Here is a 27,296-nt window from a genome sequence, read left to right as displayed (position 1 = left end):
GAACAGCATCACACCTCACCAGATATATTTTATAAGATAATGCCCAGCACATTGTCTTATTTCTCTTAGGGAACTCCTTCCTCCTCTTCTGTTGTCTGCAGATGGTTTATTGCTGAGTAGGTGTCTGATTATCAGGTGAGACTTAACACCGCAACACGCAGGTGCAGGAGGTGTAATTACTGGTGATTCAAGGCCCTCTCTCCATCACATCCACAGGCCGAGAGAGCCGTTTACCACTATTTCCATCCTCGGCCTCGTCTTTTCTCTTTCATTTTCCTCTTAATTTCTCTTTTCTTTTTTGGACTTATTCCTTAACAATATGTTTGCCAGATGAGAAGCACTCCAGTGACCCTTATTAGATTACATTCTGTAAAGGCAGAACTGGACCAGTGCAGGTTTTCTGATCCCATGCAGACCGGGTAAAGGAGGAGTCAGAGTCCTCAGTGGTTTTTTGCAGGTCTTTTATTGGGGTTCACCAGGCATATGGCAGGTAGGGGTGCTGGGGGGCCAGGAGGCTAGCAGTCCTCCCAGCCCCCAGCAAATCCTCACTCTATCTGGGCTCTCTGGCGCTCTCTGCTTCTGCTTCGGGCTGCTTCTCTTTCGGCTTCTACTGCGGCTTCTTGGCTTCTCTTTTGGCTTCTGCTGCTGCTGCTGGGGTCCCCGTGATGCCGCCCTTAAAAGCACAGTCTTAGCTCAGCTGAATCCCATCTACCTATGCCCACACCCTACTCCAGATGCCCGCCATCAGGCATGCATTCAGGACAAGGATCCATCATCTATCCTGATGGCGGGAGGGCAGAAAAGCCTGATATTTTCTTTACCCTACACATTCCTAACCAAGCTCTCTTTCATTGTTATGCCCATGACATCCGCCCTACCTTTCATCATTTCTACCCTGCCTGTTGCTTCCATCATGAATTGGTGCAAAGAACCAAGTGTTACAGGGCAGCCCCGATATAAAATGGGTTGCCTGACTGTGGGTCCCCACCCGCGCGCTTAGCAGGGACTTAATACCCCGCTGCAGGCACACACAGAAGGTTAATAAAAGATGTATTCTCAAGGGAAGGGGAAATGAGGAAAACTGTACAACTCAGAGAGAAAAGTAGGAGTTAAGTCTTAAACATGTCCTACCCGATCGGCCGATCTGGAATCCCAAATGTCACTCTGAGGGCTGGCCGCGAGCCACGAGCTGAGAAGCCAGGAAGCGAGTGAGCAGGAGAGAGAGAGAGCCCCCAAGACCCACGTGTCTGGTTTTATACCAACCCTGGCTGCTTAACTCCACCCTCAAGTCCCAGCAACCTTCCCTTTGGTGGTGATGGGATTTGTCTTTCCCAATGTCTTGATGGCTTTGGCCTGGAGTGGGGGTGGAGTCCACAAAGCCTGTATGGAATTAGCTCAGGACATCCTTTCCGCCTAATATAAGGACTAGAATTATAAAGACTTGAGTTGTACTCTCTGTTCTGTATCTTACATTTTATGTATTCTCGGCAAATGCGGTCATGAATTTCTACAGTCTCTAGAGAAGACATCATATCTGGTCAACTTCTCACACTTGCCCCAGGGACTAAGGGATGGGTGGAAGTGGGTTTGCACAACTAATTCCTGCCAGGGTCAGCACCTTCTTACAGCTTAGTTGGTGTCACATACCATAGTCGGGGCTTCTGGTAACGGCATCTAACCCCAGAAGAGAGACAAAGGACTTATCTTTAAATAAGTCACCTTTCTTGTTGCTCCAATCACAACCTTCTGAAATCTTAACCAAGACAAGTCTTCATTAACATGCACAGAGATTATCATCACCCCCCTTAGTCTCTAGTGTATGTGTAAGGGCAGGACATGGCACTGAGCAGGTTTTCTATGATCCCAGCAGTTGGGGTAAGGAGGAGAGAGTCCTGGAGCCTTCAGTGGCTTTTGCAGGCTTTTATTGGGATTTACCGGGTACACAGCAGGCAGGGGTGCTGGGGGGCCGGGAGGCTAGCAGGCCTCCCAGCCCCCAGCAAGTCTTCACTCTTTCTGGGCTCTCCGGTGGTCTCTGCCGCTCTCATGGTTCTACTTCTCTCGGCTTCTCTGTTCTTCTCGTGATTCACTCTGCTTCTGCTGGCGTCTCCGTGATGTGGCCCTTAAAAGCCCAGTCTTAGCCCAGGTGAATCCCATCTACCTATGCCCACACCCTACTCCAGGTGCCCGCCATCAGGCATGCATTCAGGACCACAGGGTTCCATCATCTATCCTGATGGCGGGAGGGTAGAAAAGCCTGATACTTTTACCTTGCACTACAGTATGTCATATTTTGTGCCCATTAAAGTTCAAAAATTAAATACTGGGGCCTCCCTGGTGGCACAACAGGTTAAGACACAACCTATGAAGCTGTACGCAGTCTCTGCGGCACGAGTTCGATCCCTGGCCAGCCAGGGAGCAGCCCACATGGCGCAGCAGACCTCTCCTGACTCGCCCGCTGCTCCCCTCAGCAGTGTACTTAGTTCAATCTGCCTGTTCTGTTCCCCACTCTGTCTATGGTGAATCCTCTCACCCCCCACACCTCTGGCCTGTACCCCAGCTCTTGTATGCATACATAAATAAATCTTTTAAAAAAATTAAATACTTTATGTGTGCTTGTAAGTTCTCAAATGTGTGCTATAATTATAGAAAGATTCCAGGCCTCATTCACAAACTAAACAGATTAAGTTTGAGTAGATGAACTTGATCCCTAATCTTAGACTATTTACTAGTCCCTGATTCTCCAGGAAAAGGCTCTACTACCTTTTTCACACATATTTCCTCCCCCTCCCCCTTCAGCAGCTCTGCTATTTTGGAAACTATTTTAATGGATTTACATTTTCAAACATATTCATATGTAACAATAGTTCATGAATGCTAAAATATAAGTAGCCAAATAGAAGATATCTCAATCATAAGATTTTCATGTCAATTTTAAGGTACACTGTGTATACAACAAACTAAAATCACTGAAATCAAGATACAAAACATTTCCATTATCCCCATTTTACCCCCATTCCCAACCCACCTTAACCCAGCCTACACCTCCATGCAACAATTAATCTTTTGTCTCCATAATGAGTTTTCATTGTCTTACATTTTATATAAATGGAATCCTCCAGGATATACTTACTTAAGCCTGGCTTCATTTGTTCAGCTTGATAATCTTGAGGTTCTTTTACACAATTATGTGAGTCAGCTTTGTGTTCTTTTTTATTGCCAAGCAATAGTCCATTCTATGGATTTACCATGACTTATTTGTCTAATCACCTATTGAAGGACATTTAGTTTTTCCTTAGTCTGGGACTATTACAAATAAAGTTGCTATGAACATTTGGGGTTAACTTTTCAGGTGGACATGTTTTCTTTTAACTTGAGTAAATACCTAGACATGGAGTGGCTGAGTCATAAGGAAAGCATGTGCTTAACTGAGAAACTGCAGTGATTTTCTTAAGTGGTTGCATCATCTATGTTCCTATCTGCAGTGGAATGCAGGGGGTCTGCAACTCTATTGGAATTGTCAGCCTTTTTCATTTTGGCCTTTTTTGTCAATATGTTGTGTGACAAAATGTTGGTTGAGTTTGCATTTCTCTGATGACTATTGTGTTAAGTGAACTTTCATGTGATTATTGGTCATCATTTATTTGCGAAGTGTCTGTTCAAACCATTTTATCCATTTTTATTCTTCATTGTAAGGTTTATCCACACATTTTAGATATAAGTTCTTTGTCTGTGAAATGTGCTGCAAATATTTTCTCCCAGTTTGTGCTTTACATTTTTGTTGTCTTATTGATAATATTAGAAGAGTAAATGTTTTTAATTTTGATAAAGTCCAATTTATCAAATGTCTTTATAACTTGTGTTTTAGTGCTTTGAATAATAAACCTATACCTACCATAAGACTTCAAACACTTTCTTTTATAGCATTTGCAGTTTCAATTTTTACATTTAAGTCTCTGATGCACTTTGTGTTAATTTTTGTTTAAGGTAGGAGGGAACAGTCAATGTCCTTTTTCATATATTATTAAGAGCAAATCCCTTTTAAATGTATAATTGTCCTATTATACTTTGCTGAAAATATTTTCCTTTCCCATTGAATTGCCTTTCCAACTTAGTCAATAATCAACTGAATGTGTTCATATATATCTATTTACCCTGAAGATTTCAAGATGGCCCTAGAGTGGTAGCCAAGGACAATTCAGAAGAACTTGATCCCATGCAATGGAGCCAACAAAAGTTTTTAATCAGCGAGTTATAATATCAGATTTCCACATCATCAAGACCATGTTGGCAGCCATCTCGAGGGAGATACTTGAAGAGAACAAGAGAAAGGCATCGTTCTGCCTCACTGCCTACTATTGATCAGATTTCATGGGCAGTTGGAGCCCAGCAAGCACCAGGTACAATTTTGGCCTCACTGAATTAATAGATGTTCAGGGAGAATCAATATGGTGGAAAAGGAGTTGCTCATCAAGGACCTTCATCCTAAGGTCCCTGTGCTGCTTCTGAGGGGAGTGAAATGCTGGTTATTCGTTCCAGTGACAACACAAGGAGGACTTCATGACTATCTCTTAGAGAACTATTGCCATAGCCAGTTTAAAAATTTCATAATAACAGAAATAAAACCTAATATCATACATATGAAACTGAGACTAAATGGCTAACTGGTTTTCAAATCCTAGAGCACAAAACAAAACAAAAAGTACCTAAACTTTTCTGAGACTCACTTTTCCAGATACAGCAGAAGCTGGAAAATTAACAACTAATCTTGAGCTAAGTCTCAGGCTTGCAGAGGTGGGGTATTACCCAGCATGAGGGGTTTACCAACAGAAATTCAAAACTCCAATTACTTGAAGAAAATCCTTTCCATACTTCATGTATGGTCTGCCATGTAACTAATCACTGAACTCTAGCCAAATTCTTTCTTTGCCCTTAGCTCACTCCTTCGCCAATAAAGTGTAACTCTGCTCTCAACCCCGGTCCCCAAAACCTGCATAACCTCATTCTCTTTCTTAACTGCAGAAACAATCTAAGTTACCTCCTACCTCCTTGCCAATCATTTTGCAATAAAGTCTCTTTCTTTTCTCAAAACTGTTGTCATGGTCTATTGGCCTTTGTGCACATCAGAGAGTGTCACTGTTTCTTGATTACACAGACACACCCACACTTCTGCAGGTGTCAGACTCCTGATGAACATCAGAGAACAGGGAAGTCACCAGATACCCAGCTCTATTTACAACTTGGCAGAGCCCATACTGCCATTCACAAGGGTGGCTGTTTGTTCTCTGGCTTCTGAAGAGAGTATTCATAGTAGCTGCTTCATCTTTTCATTTGAATTATTTCAAGATGTTTTACAACTCCAGAATTAAGCAATCAGAAACTACTTTCCAAAGCCATCCAAGTGATTAAAGTATTTAATCTTCACTCTGTTTTAATCCATGACATCCCACACAGTCAAAACATTTATTTTTTTTTTTTTTTGATTTATTTATTTATTTATACAAGCATTGGGTATAGTCAGAAGCACGGGAGGGTGAGAAAATTCACCAGAGCCAGAGTGGGGAGCAGAACAGGCAGAAGGACTGAAGAACACAGCTGAGCAGAGCAGCGGGTGGCAGGAGAGGTCTGCGCGCCATGTGGGACCCTCGCCGGTGGCCAGGGATCGAACCAGCACTGCAGAGGCTGCAGGCAGCTTCGCAGCCCAGCGCTCAACCACTGCACCACCAGGCGAGGCCCAGTCAAAACATTTAAAGAGGAATTTAACTCCATCTGAGAATGCAAAAGCACTCATCTGAAGGTAAAATCGTTCATGAAAACAATATTCCAGAGAGTCATCTTAGAACCACAGTTCAGCAAAGTATATTTAAAAAGAACATAAATAAAATTTAAGGAGAAGGTGGAGTTACAGAAAGAAAATGATACAAGCATTCTAGCACATTTAGACCATGGTTTTCTGGTTTCTATTACTTCTAACTGAATAAATTCCTAAACATGTATGATGTATGGGAATATACTCTAATACATAGAAATGGCAAAGCAAATATTTCTTAAACCAAGAAAGTCTTGGGAACTGTCAAAATCCCCACCCCCTCAGGTCCCACAGACTTAGAGTTAGGTTTCCAGTTCCACAGAGAGTCTCCTTGACCCCATTTAGAAAAGTGGGAATCTTGAGGAGGAAATGTGAAAAATAGGAAGCTAATAGCTTCAGGTTTGAACCAAACCACCTACAGCTCCCCACACGACCAGCAGAAGAGGAATGTTCTCCGCAGGAGGGGACAGGGTCAGGGACCAGACCAAAGGTGAAGCCCTGGAAGGGTATCCCTGGAGAGCTGCAGGACAGAAGGCCAGGCTTCCTGACTGTGGAGAGCTGAGAAGGATGTGTAAGAGGAAGAACAAAAATGGCCGAACTGCCAAAGTGAAAGAAGGAGCAAAGGGGAGAGAAGTGTCCTGTCAGCAGGAAGAAGAGTCAGAGCACTGGGCTAGGACAGGGATGAGGAGAAGGTTGGGGCTGGATGATGGAGGTCTGTGTCTGAGCAGAGGGGTCCGCCAGAAGCCCGACGTCAACTCCATGGACACACAAAGTGAACCCTGGCTGCCAAGGCTTGAGCAGTGGGAAGGTGGAGACACGGGGAGTTATAGCTAATGCGTGTAGTTAAGTTTGGGAAGAGGAGACACGTAGTGATTGAAAAATAATGTGAATGTACTTCCACCACTGAACTGTATCCTTAATGGTCAAAATGGACAATTTTACATGATACATATTTTAAAACAACTTACCAAAAAGAATCCCAAGTTGCCACACAAGGATTTTTAAACAGAGGGACTAAATAGTGAAGAGAAATTTGTGTGCCATGTTACACGGAGCACAACACGTGTGTGGTGGGGGGGGTGTCTCACTGGCAAAGCCTTCAAAACAGCAGTGCCCTCATATTTCCCCCTCCAAGGCTGCAGGGGGGCATCAGATCCTCTTCAGTTTCCTGACCCCCAAACACCTGACCACCAGGCCCACCAGCTTCACACAGACCCACATGGCGCCCAGAGTGACCGCCAGCAGGAACACCAACACGTCCAACATGTAGTGCTCATGCCACGGCTGCTGGAAGGCATGCGGCTTGAGGTGTGCCGCACCCCCTGTCTGGAGGATGTGGTTGGTCCAGGCCACCAGCCTCTGAGCAGGGGTCAAGGGGTGGGAGCGCCTGATGACACTGGCAGCCGCCGCTGCAGATTTGTACCTGTGGGCAGAGACAGAGCGGGGCATCACTCACATATCTGAGCAGCTTTTACATTAAAGGAAACAGTACCTATGAGTACAGTGACCTTGCACCCACACACCCTCCCACCACGTCCCAGGAGACTTTGTTTTAAGGAGAGTGTTGGCCTGGCCTTTGCACTGTTGAGCTGAGAACCCTGGAAGCTCACACTGGTGCCTCCATGCAAAGATCCAGGCTGAGTGTTAGAAGTGCTAGACTATAAAAAAATGGCCGTCTTTAAGGACCAGTCTCTATTCGAAGGAGTTTTATTTTACATTAGAGGAAACAGTATATATAAGCACATATGATAGAATATACCCTTCATGTCCTTCAAACACAAATAATATATTCAGTCCTTCCTGGGTACAAGATAAGTGTGCTGGATGGGAAGTTGTCTAAGAGCACACTGGGGCTTTATAGTTGATTTGCAGACTTTCACTCAAACCAGCTTTGAGAAAACTCTGTGCTAGGTGCAGTGAACTGTGGAGAATAAGAGACACAGAGCTGTCTTGTGGGGAGAGCAGTAATTTCTACTGCAGAGGTAGACGAGACGAGAACGCAGATAGAATCGGGGTGATTCTATTGATCCTGAGATAACTGAAGGGATTAATGAATTATGACAGCTGTTGTCAGAAGAGTCTAGGTAGGACTCAGAGAGTTTCTCGGAGGAAGTGTCATGGTGGAGACCAGGGAAGGAGTGTTCTAGAAAACAGCACAAAGAGCCAAGGTGGAAAAGACCATGGTGTATTTGTGATGTAGAAAAGCAAACTCCTGCCTCAGTTGCAATTCTACTATAAATACCCCCAAAACAACAACTTTCAAAAAGAACGAGTGTAAGTTGTTCAAGTCCCTCACAACATAGAAAGTAGACAGTACCAGCATCTCATCTAAATGACTCTGCTCCTCCTATCAGGAAACAAACAGTTCCGCTCTTACCATCACCTACATATTATAGCTGTTCTAGAAACTTAAATCACAAAAACTCTTCGCGATTTCTGTTTCCTGCTCCCTCAGTAACCAGAAGAGTCCATAGCCCAGACAGCTCCATACCTGGGGTCGCCTATGACTTGCTTGATCTTCAGAGCCAAGGTCTCTGCCTTCATCTGCTCGACAGGAATATAGAGACCAAACTTCTTGGCCTGTACCCGCACCAGGTTGTGGGGTTGGTCCACACCGCCAGGAACCCCCACAATGGGTACACCGTGCTCGATGGCCTCCATCACGCTATTCATTCCACCGTGGGTGACGAAAAGGCAAATGGAAGGGTGAGCTGTTGTGAATAAGAAACGGAGCAGAATATTCAGGATGGACACTTCCAGAACATCAGGGAAAGGATATAGCAAATGATCTTAAAGCATGTTTGGAAAAATGAATTTACTGGTTTAGCTTAGGACACACTCAAAGGCCCATATTCTATGATACAAGATTCTGGGCTTATCTCTGTAGAGAATGTTCATCTGGACCACAGTGCTTCTGAGAGTCAGGACCAGGGAGAGCTGAAGAGCAGGGTGATAAGCAATGTGTCTTTCCTCCCATTCAGTGATTCACTTTTCTTTTTCCATCTGTCTCTCCCTTCATTCTCTAATTTCTGTTCTCTCTTACTCTTTGTTACTCTGTCACTCTGCTTCTCTCTCTCTCTCTCTCTTTCTAGCTCGCTCTCACTCTGAATCTAGCTCTGAATCTAGCTCTGACTCTCTAGGTCTCTCCCTCTCTTATCCACTGCCCATTATTTTCCTCTTTCATGAATTCCTAACAAGTTTAATTGACATCATAACTAAGGTAGTATTCACAAAACTTATACTTTGTGTATTTATCCTCAATTTCTGAGACATTCCTTAAGGTAGGAATGCCGAAACATACGCCTCATCATTTCCAATTTCACTTCACCTTCTTCTAGAAAACTAAAATAAATGTTAAGAAAGTAGAGAGTATCTTAAACTGTGCCGCTCAATTATGAATCTGCCTCTTGCCCTAGACCCTGTTCATTGAATGCTCAGAACTCTGTCTCAAATGCCCAATATAGTTTGAACCATAATATCAGCTTAGAATTCTGATACAGTCAGGGACTCTGGCAGTGAGGGGTCTCCAAATTATTTCTCGGGACCAAAAAAAAAAAAACAACCCTCAGCAATGTAACAAGTTCTCTGTACAGAGAATTCGACAGACCCAAGAACTTATTGTGGAATGGCTCAGCTTGGCATTTGGGTATTTAGGCCCACCCATCAGACATCATGGGAATCAACTCTGTGAAGTTTGCTCACACAATTTGCCCTGGAGGACGAAGTGGGGTGGGGGGAGGTCGGGAACAGGTAGAACATCATGGCAAGGTGCTCAAGAGACCACAGAAAATAGCAACCATGTACTTCCAGCCATGTGTTCCCAGAGCTCATAAACTGTCTTGGATCGTGTTTAGATGAGCTTGTTCAGTCTGAAATATAGTAGGCTCAAAATAACCTGACAAGAAATATTATTTCTGGCTGCACAGATCAGGATAGGAATAGGGATAAAAACAATAAAGGAAAGAATATGGCCCTTGTTTACTTTGAAACTAGTCTGATTTCCCAAGAGCTCAAGCTAGCTGACTCATGCCTGCCCTTTCCCTACCATGTGTTCCTTTCATGCTGATAATATTGCTCAATAAAAGGTCCCAGAGGGCCCCTAAAGATCAGAGCAGACATGGGCAGTCCTTACCCAGGAGGTCATTCTGAGGAAGCCAGTCTACAATTTTCACATTTGCTGCCAACTTGATATCTTTGGGCCAGTCACAGTTCTTACACTTCCATATCACCCCTTGATGGAGACCGGCCAAGGCTGTGTTCATCTCCATGAGAAACTCTTGAGATAGATAGTTGTCCACTACAGAACCGAAGGCCACAAGGATAAAGCCAGAGTCATTATACTTGGTGATGAAATTCTCAAATTCCTGGAGAGAGGAAAGGGGAAAAACAGGAAGAAAATGGTTGATGAAATCCTACACAGCCATGAAATGAAAGTCAGCCATTAACTAGACATGCCCTTCTGTCAGTGGAGAGAGCTCATTTTCTTGAAACTGTTCTCTTGCCCCTGGGACACACCATAGTCTCTCTGCCTGTGCTCATTTCCACTGCTTGTGGATGGCCTCAGAGTCATTTCTCATTTCTGAGATTTCAGGAGACACTTTTCCATTTAATACTTTAAACAGTGACAAAAGGATATGAAGAAGCTTGGGGTAACCAGCTAGCACGTAGCTCACATTGCACATGAGGTGCTTTTCACATGCTACCACACCAACAGCTCCGCCTACATCCAGAACTTTCATGTGTACAAAGGTGGTTTGATATTATGACAAAGGAAGTTCCTGGATTCACCTCTTGCCACAGACATACCAAATATGGAGTTACATGTGGAATAATTCTCCCCATCTTTCAGAAAAAAAGATCTTTTATGTATAACAATGTTTCACGGAAGAGAGAAGTTAAGAATGTGGGAATCATTTTCTTCATAAAAATATCACCTGACCCCAGTATCACTGTATTCCTCATGCCCAATTCTAGGTCACAGGAGACAGGCTCATCTGGGAATATTCCAATTCTAGAGGGAGGGTCTAGTGTCTGGGAAAGAATGGCTGCTGTCCTGGCCCAGCAGGGGCAGTGATCCTTCTGGAGGCTGAAGTGCTGATGCTGGAGAATGTCTCCCTCTTATGTCTCCTTATGCTTAATCATCATCTGTATATCGTCCTCGTTGAAGTGACTACTAATGTTTTGGATCATATTTTACTTGATTTGTTTTCTTATGTTGACTTTAATAGTTCTTTATGTATTTTGAATTGACATTTCTTTTGCATATATTTACACACAGTTGCATTCTCTTGACAACGTCTTGCCCAGAACAGAAATGTTTAATTTTAGTATTTAAATTTAGTCCACATATTAATTCTTCCTTTCATAAAATGTACCTTTAATTTTTGATCTAAAAAGTAATTGCTAGGCTTTCCTGGTGCATTGGAGTTAAAAACAGTGCTATCAAGCTATCACCAGCCACTGCAGTACAAGTTCGATCCCCAGCCGGACAGGGAGCTAACCCACATGGCACAGCAGACCTCTCCTGCCTTGCCTGCTGCTCCCCTCAGCAGTGTATTTCAGAAGATCTGCCTGTTCTGCTCCCCACTCTCCCTGGTGAATCCTCTCACTCCCTGCACCTCTGGCTTATACCCCAGTTCTTGCATAAATAAATAAATCTTTAAAAAATAATAAAATAAAAAGTAATTGCTAAACCCTAGTTTATCTAGACTTTCTCCTATATTGTCTTATAGGTGATGTATCCTTTTCCACTTTATATTTAGGTCTATGGCTCATGTTGGTTAATTTTTATAAAGGATGATAAATAGATTGTCATATATGTTGTTAGATTAATTCCTAAGTATTCATTTTTGGTGATGCTAATATAAATAGCTTTGTGGTTTTAATTTCACATTCCTTCTATTCATTGCTGATATACAGGAAAAGGATTGTGTTTTGCAGATTAATTTGTATATTACATTGCTATAAGAGCTCATTAGTTTTAGTAGTCTTTTTTATTTTCTTTCAGATTTTCTACATAATCAGTCATTTACAAATACAGTTTTACTCCTTCCTTCCCAATCTATATACCTTTTATTTCTGTGAACATATGTGTGTTGTACTTGTGTGTGCGTGTGTGTGTTATTGCTTGAGCTAGGACTTTATCCTGCTATTAGATGCAGACCATTATTCTCTGTAAACTATTTGCGTTCCATTGTACCTACTTCCATTATTCTCTGGCCAGGCTGATTAGTGGGATTTTCTCTAGTCTGATGGCTGTTCATGAAGACTGGGGGAGGAGGCTACATTTCCTATACACACACCAACACTGGGAATCAAGGAAGATGAAGAATCAAGAAAAGATGTTCAGCAAGGAACAAGAGATATCTCCATAAATCAAATATAATTAAACAGAATTATAGGAATTACATCACAGAGAATTCAAAATAGATGTCTCGTTCACTGAGAGCATGAGAACAGCACATGAATATGCTGAAAATTTCAGCAAATTTAAAAAAGTATTTTAAAACTAGTAAACAGAAGTCATGGAGGTAAAGAACTGAATAACTGCTCTGGAAAACTTACTAAATGAGTTCAATAATAATTAAAGCAAACAGAAGAAAAGATAAGTAAGTGTGAAGATTATTTCATTGGAAATAATTCAACTGAGGGACAAAGATTGAAAAAGAATGAAGAAAGCTTAAGGGACTTACAGGACATCAACAAGAAGAAGACCATATGCCTTATTAGAGTCTCAGAAATATTAATATATGGGAGACAGAACCAGAAACATATTTTACAAAATAATGGCTAAGCCATCCCAAATGTGGAAAAGGAAATGGACATTTAGATGCAAGAAGCACAAAACAGACCAAATAAAGAAATCTAAAGAAGTCTACATCTAATAGCAAATTCTCACATTATATTCAAATTGTCAAAGATCAAAAACAAACAGAGAATTAAAAGAGAAATTAAATAGAATTAAGAAGAAAGTGACTTGTCACAGTCAAGGGAGTCTCCATAAATTTGTCATTTGTTTTTTCAGCAGAAATTTTTAAGACCAGAAGGGAATGGAATTATAGCCTTCCTGTCCTTCAAAACTGTCCTTCATGACTGTCCTCGATAATGATCCTTAAAAACTGTCATATAAAAGTGCCCTTCAAAAGTTAAGAGGGAAGAAAACTTAACTAAAGAAGCAAATGTTGGGAGCATTTATCACCCCTAGACCTCTTTAAAAGAATTGTTAAAGGGAGAAAAACAAATCAAAATGAAAGGATGCCAAATACCAACATTACACTAAGAATGTAACTGCACCCTTACCTTACACCACACCACAAAATTAACTCAAAATAGATTAAAGGCTTAGATGTAAGACCTGAAACTCTGACGCTTTTAGAAGAAAATGCAGGGGAAACTTCACAATACTGTTCATAACAATGATTTCAATGGTATAGCAATATGTACAGGCAGCAAAACCATAAATAAACATGGGACTACATCTAACTAAAAGGTTACCCACACCAAAAGAAATAATCAACTGTGTGGAAAAAAAAAAAAAAAACCCTACTGAATGGAAAGAAATGTTTGCAAACTACATACCTTTAAGAGGTTAATCTCCAAAATGCATAGATAAGTCTTGTTGCTCAATAGCAAAAAAAAGTCTAATAACCCCATTTAAAAACAGGCTAGGCCTAGAATAAACATTTCTTCAACTATAACACTCAAATGGCCAGCAGGTATATGGAGAAATATTCAACACCACTAGTAATCAGGGAAATGCAAGTCAAAACCACAGTGTTATTACCTCGTATCTGTTGGAATAAGTATTACCACAAAAAAAGGAAGACAGCAAGTGTTGAGGATATGGAGAAATTCCCATCTGTACACACTCTTTTGCGGAATGCAAATGGACAATCGCTATGGAAACCAGTATGAAGATCACACAAAAATAGAATTACCATATGATCCAGCCATCCCCTTTTGGTGTATATACTCAAAAGAATGGAAATCAGAATCTCCAAGAGATAGCTGCACTCCCATGTTCACTGAAGCACTATTCACAATAGCTGAGATGTAGCAATAACATCGGTACAAATGAGAAGATACGTGGATAAAGAAATTACGGTACATATATACAGTAAAATAGTACTTATCCTTAAAAAGATGGAAATTCGGGGCCTCCCTGGTGGCACAAGGGGTTAAGCACCGCACTATGAAGCAATCGGAAGCCTCTGCAGCACAGGGAGCCATCTACATAGCACCATAGACCTCTCCTGTCTCTCCCGCTGCTCCCCTCAGCAGTGTATTCCAGTCAGTCTGCCTGTTCTGTTCCCCACTCTGCCTCTGGTGAATCCTCTCTCTCTCTCTCTCTCTCTCTCTCTCTCTCTCACACACACACACACACACACACACACACCCCTCATCTCTGGCCTGTACCCCAGCTCTTGAATGCATAAATAAATCAATCTTAAAAAAAAAAAGATGGAAATCCTATGAAAGCTGAAAACATGGATGAACACTGAGACATTATGCTAAGTGAAATGAGCCAATCACAGGGCGGAAAACACTGCATGATTTCACTTACATGAAGTTTCTAAAATAATCAAATTCATAGAATCCAAAAAACTGAAATTGGGTTCTAAGAGTTAGAAGAAGGAGTAAAAGGCAGTCACTATTTAACTAGGAAGAGTTTCAGTTAAACAAGATGAATCAGGTCTTGAGATCTTTGTAAAACACTAAGGTCAACAATAGTGTATCACAATGTTAAGAATTGTTTAGAAATTAGATATCATATTAAGTGTTCTCACCACAATAAAATAAAATAAAAAATAGATTATTTACACTAGTATATAAAATTAAATAAGCATGCTCAATGAAATAAGCCAGAAAGAAAAAGAAAAATACTGGATGGTCTCATTCTTAGCAGGAATTTGGAAAACCTAAATAAGGGACCAGGAAAAAGACTCATTATAATAAAGTACAAATCAAAATCAATAAGCAACTATAAACCAGAGACACACTATGGGGGGTTCCGGGGGGAGGGAGGGAGTAGGATCAAAACAAGGAGGGTGGGAATTGCATGGGGAATATAACCAAGATGAAAATGCATACATTGTGCAAAAATGAAAAATGATGTAAAAAATATATAAAATTAAAAAAAATTAAATGAAATTGAAATCAACTGAAATGAAATATAAAACAAAACAAAACAAAACACAATGGTATATACCCTGAGGTTTTTCTTGTTTCATTCTACTTCACTCTCAGAAGCCCCCTGGAAGGGGCAGCCACAAACTCTGTACTGAGACTCTGGATGAAGTCCATAGTGAGTGCTAAGGCTTAACTTACCCGAGGTACTGGTTTTGTAGGCCCGGCCATTAAGCCTCCAACATACACAGTGTTGGGGAGTAGGGGCCGAGCAAATTCAAGGGCAAAGTCAGAGTTTATAAACCACAGCTCTGCTTTCTTTAGAAGATGAGACAAAACTGGTCTAGAGCCTTCTGGAAAATTCCTCTTGATAGTGTCGTCAAAAGTAGAGTAGAATTTCCGTTGAAACATGTACGAGTTCAAGAACATCAGAAAATTCTTTACACGGCCCCAGAAGTCCATGTGGTCAGTTAACAAGGAATTGTATACTGGCACATAAGATATGGGACTTGGTAGGCCAATGTCTAAAGTGCCAAAGGAACATGCATTCAAGGCCACAAATGGTTTTCCAAGCTTCTCAGCAACCAGGAAAGAACAGAAGTCAAATCCATCAACAAATATTAAATCAAAGTTCTCATTCTTTAAGTAATTTATGATATTTCTTCTCCTTAGCAGATGGTTACATCGAACGCCATATAGTTCCATTAAACGTATATGGTTTTTAAATGTGTCTCTGTAAGAAAAAAATAATAATGATGATAAATAGTCATTGGAGGTGTGAAATTATTCGCAATAATTAGCATAATCTTGGGCTCAAAAACACTGTTCAAGGTAAGGGACACCCAATCTAGCTCCCGTCCACCAATTGCGTCAACTGCTCAACAAATGCTTTCCGCTCTGGTGATGCTGGTCCAGGTGTTTATGCCCCAGAATGTTTTCATTTGCTCCCTGCCCCCCTCTCTGGCTGATGTAGAGAGGCAGGTATTCCTACAATCCAAGGTTCTTCTGTTCTGGGAGCTGTCTGCTGTAGCAGATCTCATAGTTCCATGTCTGCTTGAGACAGACTCATTCTCATCTCTAAATTGTCTCTGTGAGAAACAATCCTATTTCCCAGCCAAACTATGTAAGTAACTCCACATAGTCCATCAATATTCATGATACTGCATTTAAATTAAGAAAAATCTTCTGTGTCCTCCATTTAACCGAATGCCTCACCAAGGGAGCTTTCTAATGATAATTTTAGAATCCATCTTCTAAGCGGACCATGAGATATATGTCCTTTAAGTCTCAGGATTAAGCAATTAAAAACAAAGAAAAATAAAAGCATGTTTGAGGCTAGTGATTAGCCTTTCCAATTCATGCTTGCTAGAGTGCTCAGAGAAGTTAATGCTAAAATTTTACTGACACCTCATTTAACTCATATTTATGTCACTATACTTGTTTCCCTACCACTGCCTGCAAAGAAAATAAACTTTTGGGGTCTTCCCTGGTGGCGCAAGGGGTTAAGTGTCAGCACTAGGGCATTATCAGCAGCTGATGGGCTCCCATTCTGCTGGGACCTGCAAGGTGAAAAGCCCCCAGGTGAAGCGGTGTGGGGAGGGCTGTGGCCAATACAGGGTAAGAGGCTGCCCAGGAATCAAAGATTGTCTCTGTGTATTTGAACTGGAAGCCTTTCCGGTGGCCAAATGCTCCCTTTTAGAATGTTCACCTTTCTCTGGGTTAACACCCACATCCTCTTTAAAGTTTAAAGATGCTATAGTGTTGCCTCCTTTTCTTTCCCTCTGTTTCCCTTGTCCTAATTCTTTCCTCAACCTCTCAATAGTCTCTTCATTTCATTTCATTCAACCCCTTCTTTCATGGTGTCCTTGTGATTATGTTTGAGAGACCTCGTTAAACATGTCTCAGGCTCATCAGTGTCCAAGGAACCATAACCCTCTGAGATGAAGTCTGTCTCAAACCAGGATGATGCTGAACCCAGGAGACCACCAATGGGCCTGACAGCCTGATTCTGACCACAGCATGAGTTCGATCCCGAGCCAGGGAGCTACCACATGGCACAGCAGACCTCTACTGTCTCACCCGCTGCTCCCCTCAGCAGTGTATTTCAGTCAGTCTCCCTGTTCTGTTCCCCACTCTGTCTCTGGTGAATCCTCTCACTCCCCGCACCTCTGGCCTACACCCCAGTTCTTGCTTGCATAAATATATAAATCTTTTTTAAAAAAGAAAAGAAAAATCAATGTAAGTATTTTTTCATTCTTGAATTTGTGTGACGAGAAGGAAGGAAAACAGTATAAAATGTGGACTCTATTTGGGCCTCCCTGGTGGCGCAAGGGATTAAGCACCGCACTATGAAGCAATCCGCAGCCTCTGCAGCATGAGTTCGATCCCCAGCCCACCAGGGAGCAGCCCACATGGCGCAGCAGACCTCTCCTGACTCGCCCACTGCTCCCCTCAGCAGTGCATTTCAGTCAGTCTGCCTGTTCTGTTCCCCACTCTGTCTCTGGTGGATCCTCTCACCCTCCATATCTCTGGCCTGTAACCCAGCTCTTGCATGCATAAATAAATAAATCTAAAAAAAAAATGTGGACTCTAATTTGCCTACTGACAGTGAGAAATTGAGTTGTTATGCCTCCTTCTGTGCTGGGGAAATATGGACAAGTATCAGAGCTTGCCTTGCTGCCAGAAAGTACTAGGAGTTGCGATCATACTATACAGAAATACATTCACGCTTACAGTGAGAGAGGGACAGTTTGTAGTGCGATGACCGAGCTTATGAATCTCATCTAATCAATCCTTCCATCCATTACCTCCTCTTAGTCTCTCCCTCCCTCCATCTATCCATGACATCATCTGTTCCTCTTAAAGTCACTCCAAGTGTTCACACTCATTCATTTGTATAATTGAGTCATCCAAAGAATACAAGAAAATTACCTTCCATGAAAACCTTCTGTCAACATGAAAGCAACAAATTTTCCAAATTCTTTTTCAAAATGTTCAGTTGCAGTCCAGCTGATTTCTTTGTATGATACTTTTCTCTTTTTGAAATCTAAAAAATATCCACAGAGAAATATCATAATAATTTTATATCTATTTGAACACTTGCCTTTTGAAGTTTGCTGTCTTTCTCAGTTCTTCAATCAGAGCAGCTGATAATTTTTATTGGAATGCTACAATAATCCAGTCACTTTTATTTAATGTTAAGTACCAGAAGTTTCCACTTAAAGTTTTCTTTAAAAATATGGCTAGTAGGGCCTCCCCGGTGGCGCAGCGGTTGAGCGCTGGGTTGCGAAGCTGCCCGCGGCCTCTGCAGCGCCGGTTCGATCCCCGGCTGCTCCCCGGCCACCAGAGGAGGGTCCCACATGGCGCGCAGACCTCTCCTGCCGCCCGCTGCTCCCCTCAGCAGTGTACTTCGGTCCTTCTGCCTGCTCTGCTCCCCGCTCTGGCTCTGGTGAATTCTCCCACCCTCCCGTGCTTCTGACTGTACCCAGTGCATGTATAAACAAAACAAACAAACAAATAAATAAATAAAAGCATGCCTCTATTAAAAAAAAAAAAAAATTTAAAAATATGGCTAGTAGACCTCAGTGTTTCTGCCCGTTCTGCTCCCCACTCTGTCTCTGGTGAATCCTCCCACACACACCCCTGCACCTCTGGATTGCACCCTAGCTCTTGTATGCATAAATAAATAAATCTTTAAAAAAAATACAGACTTTGCCCCTTCTAGTTCCTCAGCGCTCTCTCTTTTAGGAAAAATTCCATTTCACTACTTCAATTGATACATGCAATTTTTTTTTTACTCAGTTCCAAAGTATTTAAGCCTAAATTTAAAATAATACTCATTCTCTGCCTCCTTATAAACAAGCCTCGTCTTTTCCCCACAACCTATTTGTAATTAAGAGTCTGACACCAGTTTTGAAGTTTGGCTGCTGACACTTTTGAAACCCCCCATGTCCTTTATTGAGAAAAAACCCCAAACATGTCCTTTTTTGATGTAATCAAAATTTTCTAGACAAGTAAGCCTGACCCAAGTAGGAGAAACTTCCCCTCCTTCACTCAGAAGTTTCAACTGAGAAACAAAAAAAATGGTTTCATTTTTCAGGACCCTGGGTCAGGTCTCACCAAGGTCTCACCTCTCTGGTGGTGTCAGTTTGGGTGGTAGTTCTTGAGTCACAAGATCTACGATTTGACAGAGACTCTGTGAGCAGAACCGTGTGTCCTGAGCTTTTGATTCTCAGTCACCCTGACCTCATTGCAGGCAGCACTCAGCGGTAAGACTGATCCCCGGGTCCACACCTTGATGGTGTGAAGAAGGTGGTCACTAGAGGCACGCATTTAACATTTAGTGCTGTAGCAGCATTTGACTGGCAGAGAAAAGTGGTAACTGGGAGGGATGGGATGGGAGATTAAGAGGGACATGAGAAATCTGAGGGTGACAATTATGTGTTATCGTGGTTATGTTGATGCAACCACAGGTTTGTGTGTAACTACAAAAATACACATAGCGTATTACATGTCCGTATGAAGTTTATAGATACAGCTTTATATTATGCATGCAATAATATATATATATATGCCCATATCACTTCAATAAAGTGCTTTACAATATGATTGCACTATAAAAAGAAAACAAACAGATGAACTAAAACAAACAAAAATAAACTGGGTCTCTGAGATCAATCAGCAGTTAGCAGAAAGGGCGGTGGGGGGTGAGGGTGGAAGCAAGGGAACAGTGGGATGGTGAAGAGCAAAGTTGCATTTTTCGTGCAGAGTTTCATGGAGCACATACACATGCCAATTTTCAATCATGCACATCTGGAACTTATACAGTGTTATAATGCAATGTTACCCAACAAGAAAATCAATTAAAAAATTAAAAAAAAAATAAACCAAGGCAAGTGAGCCACGTAACAACAAAAAAATTAATTAAAAAACAAGTAAGTGTTTTAAATATTGACTGTTGAAGAATTTCAGTCTGTGGCCATGAGAAAGTGATAGTTCTATATTTGCCTTCCTTATCTACATGACAAAAAAAAAATGAGACCAAATGTATGTTTCGAATGCGTTCAGAGAGTGGACACCAGACTCTACAGGATACTGATGACACAAAAGCCTACAGAAAATATCCAGGTGATGAAGGCAAGGAACCCAAAGCTGGCCTGGTCATCTCCCTAAATGGAGGAGACCCAGTTTGGAGGTGGGAAGAACATGCAACTAGAACTCACAAAGAAGATTGCCAGAGAACAGAGAGCTGCGTAGAATGAAAGTTCTGGAGTTGGAATCTTCCTGCGAACCATTCAACATGCATCTATGAGAAAAATACCGAAAACCAGGGATGACCACTACAAAGGATGAAGCAGAACAGTATCAAAGCTTAATCTAGGTTTATGCAGGGCTCCCTTCCACGCCTCTCCTTGGCATTGATATTTAATGAAGATCTAAAGATAAATCCCCCTGTCAGTTTGATATATGGGGCATTTTGATCATCATCTGCTAACTCTCGTAACTTTCTTTCACTTGTTTCCAAATTTGAGAAAGAAAGGTAGTTATATTTTCTTAAGTTCTGTAAATCCAATAAGAAATTGACTTCACCTTGGTGACAGCAGACGAAGCTACTTTATATTTCACTGTCAGTGCTAAGGTGAGCCCCACTTGAGTGATAAACAGAGGCGCACCCAAGTTCAATCAAAAGCCTGAATTCCAAGACAGAGCGTTCTCCTATTAACCTACGCTACTGTCCTACCTACATACCCAAAAAGGCAGAACTAGTTAAAAGATGTGGGACTTGTCTGGTCAGAAGTCGATTCCTCTGAACATAAATTGGTTTGTAAGCCAGGCCCTAAGGATACATGATGTAACTGGACTATTTCATCAAAACAAAGAGGACCTGTCACCTGGAGATTGTCTTTCCACCTGATAATCAGAGAGTTAGAGAAGTTGTCCTGGGGAAAGAGAGTCAACCCTTCAGACAAATAAATCATCTCTAGGATGGCATCTTATACTTGCAATCTCAGTTCTTGATTGGAACAACACTATATTTAAGCATTACAAGCATTTGCTACCTAGACATACCTGAAGTGATTTATTTATTAGATTTGTAAATAGAACACTATTAATAAAAAGTAACCCTAGGGAATTCTCCAAGCAAATAGTTAATACAAGTTCAGAGAACAGCTGTCCTTACATAAGAGTAGTCTTCAATGTGGCTGAAAATTTCTATACAATACAAATATAACCACATTATAGAGTAGAATTTATCAAAACTATCAATAATGATGGATAGAGGCTGCCTGAATGAAGTAGCACCCAGATGAGGGGATGAAACATGGAGGTATATCATGAGGATGCCAGGTCTACAGAGAGAATAAGTTATCCAGTGTGTGCTTGTGCGTGCACACACACACACACACACACACACACACACTTTTCCGTTCTTTCAAAAGATATTTTCTCTCTTTGCCTGGAATACAAAAAATCAATAACTATGCAAAAACATACCTGGGATAAAGTGATTTGCAAGACGAAGCATGGTGACATTATGACCATGATCTTGAAGGATCTGAGACGCCCGGTCCATCAGTAGATAATGGCTTCCACCTTGGAACAAAACGCAGATTTGTAAAGAGGAGAATGGAAGGTCTGACACTGACATGCTGGATTAGTGAAATCAGAGTAAGGAAACAGAGTTGCTGGTGGATAGAAAGTTGATGAGGAGCTTCTTCAAGTCCCTCTAGCTCACTTCGTATACCCCAGATCAGGACCAGGACACCCTAGTCGTTGACCTCTGGGAATCCCGGTCAAGGATTCCCTTGGCGACTAGTGGTCTCTGTGACTGTGATGAGCTTCTCTGATCTGTGATGAGCTTCCTCCCTGATCTGAGGGGTGTGCTGCACCTTAGCTGGGGCCTGTTGCTATGCTGTGCCCTGAAGAAGTAACTGCATTGAGGGAAATACTGGCACTGCTGTGCAGTGGAGTGTGAGGGTTTCTGAGGATCCCAGAGCAAAATCTGGGATCCCTCATCTTGAAAATTTATACTAGTATAGAAACCAGAAATATGAAAGCATCAAGTGAGTTCAGAAATGGTCACTGGAGGGGAAGGACATGTGGCCACCACTCAGAGTTAAAATCCTGGGGATTCAAATATATCTGGCAGGCAATTTCTCAGTTGGGGCCTGCAATCTGCAATTAAGACAGTTAAGATAACCTTTGATTCCACAAGGTTGGCCTGTAGGATCCTATATGCATGGCAGATCCAGACATACCCATCCTACAGCCATCCTGGGCTCCTAAGGAAAGAAAAGCTTAATTCTCAGTGGAGGTACAAGTTCCATCATACCAATATGGCATCTTGAGGCATTTTTCTTGTATTCATGGAACACAACAGCACCAAAAGTCAGATGGAGGAGAAAAATAGAATTTACCAAAGTCAGGCAGTAAAGATTTTTGGGGAGATGAAGGTCCACAAGGGTTGGGTCAGAAGAGAGGGAGGTAGAACTACCAAAATAATTTGTACCTGTGGGAATTACTCTAGTTTTTTTTTTTAATCTGTACTTGTATTGTCTGGGTGATAGAAATCACAAAATCCGATTCACCAGACTGCCTGCTCTTGCTAACATTTATCTCCTGGAAGGTGCTTGAAGAAGGCATCCCCATGCAAGCAGCAAATCATGGAGAGTCTAGGTGAGCTGAGTTCACTCGGGGATGGAGGGAGAGCTGCAGCACTAACGCACCAGCTCCCTCTGGGGGTCTGAAACAGAATAAGGTACTTTCAAGAAAGGTAGAAATTCTATGGGGACTACACCTGAGAAAAGAAAGCAAACACTGTAAGAATAAAAAATTAATTTTAAAAAAAAGAAAGGAGGAAGTCTTTCCTGTTGCCTCTATCATCAAAAAAAAAGGGGGGGGTTTAAACTGGAGCAAGGTGCTTAGGACACTGCTTGTCAGCAGCCCTCACCGTGAAGAGCAGAATGAGTGGACTCTGTGGAAGATGGTTTTGTGAGAAGACATCAGGTCAGAGAATTTCTGGGGAGTGACAGTAGGGGGGGTCTGGTGCGCTCCTACAAAGGTGGCTCCCTTCCCTGACCCTCACGTCCCCTCTCAAGATTCTTGGAGATGACTTCAGGGGGCTCACCCGCCTTTGGGATGGCTGAATAAACCACATGAAGAAACTCCGGCCTCAGAGAACTTAGTTCTAATCAATTTTTTCCCCGTTCATCTTCTGTTCCCTTTGGGCAAAAGTGAAGGGAATAAAACTTCGTCAACAATATGCGGATTTAACTGCTTTAATATCCTTCAAAAACTTCCACCAGCACATGTGGAAGGAAGGGGGGCTCCCAAGGACTCAGCTGTCCAAGGGTCCTCTCCCTCATCACCTCGGAGTTTCCAATTAATGGCCGCTCCAAATCCGCGCTGCTCCCCCCAGGAACGACTGCCCGTGACCTCCTGGAAGGAAGGACCTCAGTCTCCTGAAATGGACTTCACCACCCTCTCTCTAGTGGCAACTACCGTGCACCCTCCAGAATTTTAGGGTGAAAGTCTAACTGTTCCACTAGCACCCTGGAGAAGGAGACTGAGTCTCAAGCTCAGGACTGAACTTCTGGCCACAGCCATGATCTGTGGGAAGCACTTTGAAGGCAGAAAAGGACAGGAAAGGAAATCACTGTTTTCTCCAGAACCAACTTCTCTACCTCAGCAGTGGAGGCCCCTCTCTGCCCACAGCCCACCCCAAGCACGTCTCCCCACTCCAGCCCTGAACACAAGCCCGGACTGGAATGCCACGCAGAGTGACCCTCCATCCTATAACTGTTTCCTCAGCTCTAGCAAGGTTACCAGGTTATGCCTGCCTGCTGGTACTCACCCAGAATGGACTGAGTCAAGATTTTGGAGGCTTCTGAGAGCAGGAGTCCAGGCAGTAGGAAGCCCACTAGAAGCAGAGCACTCTGCTCCGCCATGTTCACTGCTGTAAAAGCTTCAGAACCCAGTTGTGCTGAGCCCCAGAACCAAGCAGAGGGTCTGGTGAGCCTCCTAGGTGCACAGTGCACAGGCAGTGACGCAAAGCTGCTGGCTGCTGGCCTGCCCCTTCAGAAGAGATAAGAGACACCGCCTATCTCTCCTGCCTTTTTTGACTGTCCCTTTGCACGCTGCTGCCTGCGCCGTGGACAGGCTATACTCACTCTCCCCAACCTTGGGCCACCGGAGGGAGAGGTAGGTGAGTTTTTTTAAACCCCTCTCTGTCCACTCAATCATCACACTATCCACAAAGAAAATACTCCACCGGGAAGGGTCGGCACCAGAGCAAATCTTGTCGAAGAATATTCTACCTCCGAGTGACTTGCATTTAGGGATTGTTCCCAAAGTGATGGGCGCCTGTCTCCTCTGTATTGGCTCTACTGATGGCACGCACCCCCATGACCCATCTCTACAGGTTCCTGCCTAAACCCCTGCTAGTATCCCAAGCTCAAAATCAGAAGCTGATCCTCAAAGGAAAATGATTTGCTCTTAACTCCACTTTTCCCTTATAGTTCTCACGATAAGGAGAGACTAGAGAGAGGCCGGTGATCACATGCATACATACGGACACTAACCACCTTTTTGGATATTATATTTAGAAACAAGGACACAGTTTCTAAAAGTGCAGATCTCTGATGATGGACCATTGTTTATAATCCCATTCGGTGGACAAAGTTGCAAAATACAGCTGTAAGTATGACATGTCAATATCACTCTATATAGTATGGATGTGGTTAGTGAAAAACTTATAAATTCATATCGATACCTTCAATTCCAATAAACCTCCATAGCCATCCATCACTTTTGTACTTGCTGTTTCCAAAGACAAGAAATCTGACCCTCAATGTCTTTGCTGTCATTTACTCATTTGTTCCTTCACACTATGGGCCCAGGAAGGTTCCGATCCAGCTATCCACCAACTCAATAGCAAACCTACTCAATAGATTGCAGTTCTTTTAGATCGATAGTACACAGAATCAACATATTATATTCAAAAGTCAATTTTGTTTATTCCTTTTTTTAATGCAGTGAGGTTAAGTTATATATTTGAAAAAATACTGAGTTCTTATATTTCTGTTTATGTTCCATATTAAGATCTCCCTCCCTTATTTTTGATTCAAATATAAATTTGTTACGCAGAAGACTAAGTTGCTGCCAACAGTAAAATTAGGTGAAAGGATGAATCCATGGAACTTACACCTACTTTACCAATCATTCTCTGCGCTATTCCAATAACCTGTACACAATCCATCACATTATCCTCTGGTTTAGTCTCTTTTGCCTCAGTTTGCAAAGGAATGCTGGTAGAAATAAATTATTTTGATTCTCCTTTTTTCTTTTTCCTGAAAAATAAAAGAGCATATGATATGTATTCTTACACTTTACTTCTTTATACTTTCAGTATGTGAACACAGTCATTTCAGTTATATTGTCTTGCTCATTGTAGTTCATAGCTGCCTATTGTTCCAAGGTGTGCATGTCTCATAGCTTCATTCTGAGTTTTATTCATTTTTCAAAATATTGGAATAGTAGTCCCTTATATATGATGTACATTATGAATCTTTTTCTCCCACTGTTTATTTTGTATTTTGACTCAATTCATGGTGACTTAGCAGTGTGAAAGATTTTTATATTTATATTACAGATTAGTTAAGATGGTCGACACTATCAGTGCTGCACCAGGATTTCAGAGACATATTTGGAAAGCCTTTTCATGCACTTAGGTATTGGAGAAATTCACCTATCTTCATATCCAATATGCATCATGTTTTATGTTAAATATAACATAATTTAGGGTTTAGAGTTTACTTCAGGATACAGTGTGAAGAGTGGATCAATTATTGTCTGTCTCAGCACTGTCTGTTAAAAGCACTAGCTAAGTGCTTTAACATCAAGATAAATAGGACCTGGTTTCTGAATTTGGGGTTTTTAAAGTTTCTGAATAGAGATATACATGTTTAGAAACAATTTCAATTTAGTAAGAAATATGCTTCAAAAGAGGATGCAGTGAACTGTGTTGCAGGTGTGGTGGCCAGGCTCAGCCACACGACCTGGGAAAATAGTAACACAGTATTGAAGGACAAATAGACGCTATTTTATACTTACAAAGTGGAATGGCACTTCTGAGAGCAGAACACAGCATGGGCAAAACGCAGTTGGCCTGTCCTTAACTTACTGATACACTTTCCCAAATAATCCTGCTAACTCCTTTACAAAAAATTCCTCTACCACTGCTTTCTGATGGATCTGGTCTTCCTTTAACAAGAGTCCCCCCACTGATGATCTGATCATGTTCTGGCTAGTATTTTCCCATCGACTTACTCCTAACAAAGATTCTCTCCTTGACCAAATTCTCGTGAGGCTCCTGTGGGCTCTCCTCTGAACCAAGTCCTAATTTGGATCTGCGTTCATCTTTGCATCGTCCAAAATGAAGCAACAATCCTGCTAAGTCGGTTTAGCCACACTCCATCCTCTACATCTGATCACCTTAGGTTCCTTATCCTCTACCATCCCCCAGGTAATCCAATCACCTGGCTGCTCACAGAAAGAATCCTGTTAGATCATTTTAGCCGGATTATGCTTCTGACCCCAAAGGTTTCTGAGTACTAATTTTGCAGCCACTGATGTCCACCCTACTCTCTGGTTACATATTTAACTCCTCCTTAATGTAATCAAGGTTGAGCCAGTCTCTCTCCCACAATGCAAGACCTCACTGGAATAGCTTTGATGACTGGCTTCAGTGTAATCTTTAACAAATGTCACTGGATCGTCTTTTCTTTCACGTTACCTCATTCTGCTTATTGCTAAATGCTACCGCAGAAATTCTGATAGTCAAGGACTTTGGAGGGAGGGGTCTCCAGTTTGTCTCTGGGGACAAAGAAAACCCACGGGGGTGTAACAAGTGTTCTGTGCTACAGAATTCAATGGACCAGAGAACCTGCCATGAAGTGACTCAGCTTCAGCATCATGGGAATCCACTCTGTACAGGACTGATTTGCTCACACAATTTGTGGGGCTAATGTAAGTGGCATTATGCTTTTTTTAAATTTATTTATTTATGCATACAAGAACTGGGGTACAGGTGAGAGGATTCACCAGAGAGACAGTAGGGAATAGAATAGGCAGACTGACTGAAATACACTGACTGAAATACACCGCTGAGGGGAGCAGCAGGCGAGTCAGCAGAGAGGTCTGCTGTACCATGTGGGTAGCTCTCTGGCCGACCGGGGATTGAACTTGTGCTACAGAGGCTGTGGACAGCCCTCACAGTGCTGTGTTCAACCCCTTGTGCCACCAGGGAGGCCCTGCATTATGTTTTTAAATTCATGTTCTTTTTCTTCAGAGAAAGAGGATTGAC

General features: G+C 42.1%; 1 protein-coding gene across 2 annotated transcripts; it reads right to left on the bottom strand.

The window, feature by feature from the left end:
• Positions 1-6,069: 6,069 nt before the first annotated feature.
• Positions 6,070-25,637, bottom strand: LOC119261120 (UDP-glucuronosyltransferase 3A2-like). Of its 2 annotated transcripts, none has more exons than XM_054688244.1 (7): positions 25,143-25,637; positions 21,428-21,526; positions 17,864-17,978; positions 15,134-15,665; positions 9,939-10,170; positions 8,298-8,517; positions 6,070-7,229 (listed from the first exon to the last, which is right to left on the bottom strand). In XM_054688244.1, exons 2-7 carry the CDS (start codon positions 21,504-21,506, stop codon positions 6,956-6,958), a joined length of 1,452 nt encoding a protein of 483 aa, XP_054544219.1. In that variant the 5' UTR covers positions 21,507-21,526; positions 25,143-25,637; the 3' UTR covers positions 6,070-6,955. The 2 variants fall into 2 exon arrangements, with proteins under 2 accessions (XP_054544219.1, XP_037386243.1); XM_037530346.1 differs by lacking the exon at positions 25,143-25,637 and adding an exon at positions 23,787-23,880.
• Positions 25,638-27,296: the final 1,659 nt, after the last annotated feature.

This window comes from Talpa occidentalis, unplaced genomic scaffold (genome assembly GCF_014898055.3).
Source record: "Talpa occidentalis isolate TD23 unplaced genomic scaffold, MPIMG_talOcc4v2.1 talOcc4.6, whole genome shotgun sequence".
In the NCBI taxonomy this organism is placed as follows: Eukaryota; Metazoa; Chordata; class Mammalia; order Eulipotyphla; family Talpidae; genus Talpa; species Talpa occidentalis.
This window is presented reverse-complemented; position numbering and strand designations above follow the sequence as displayed.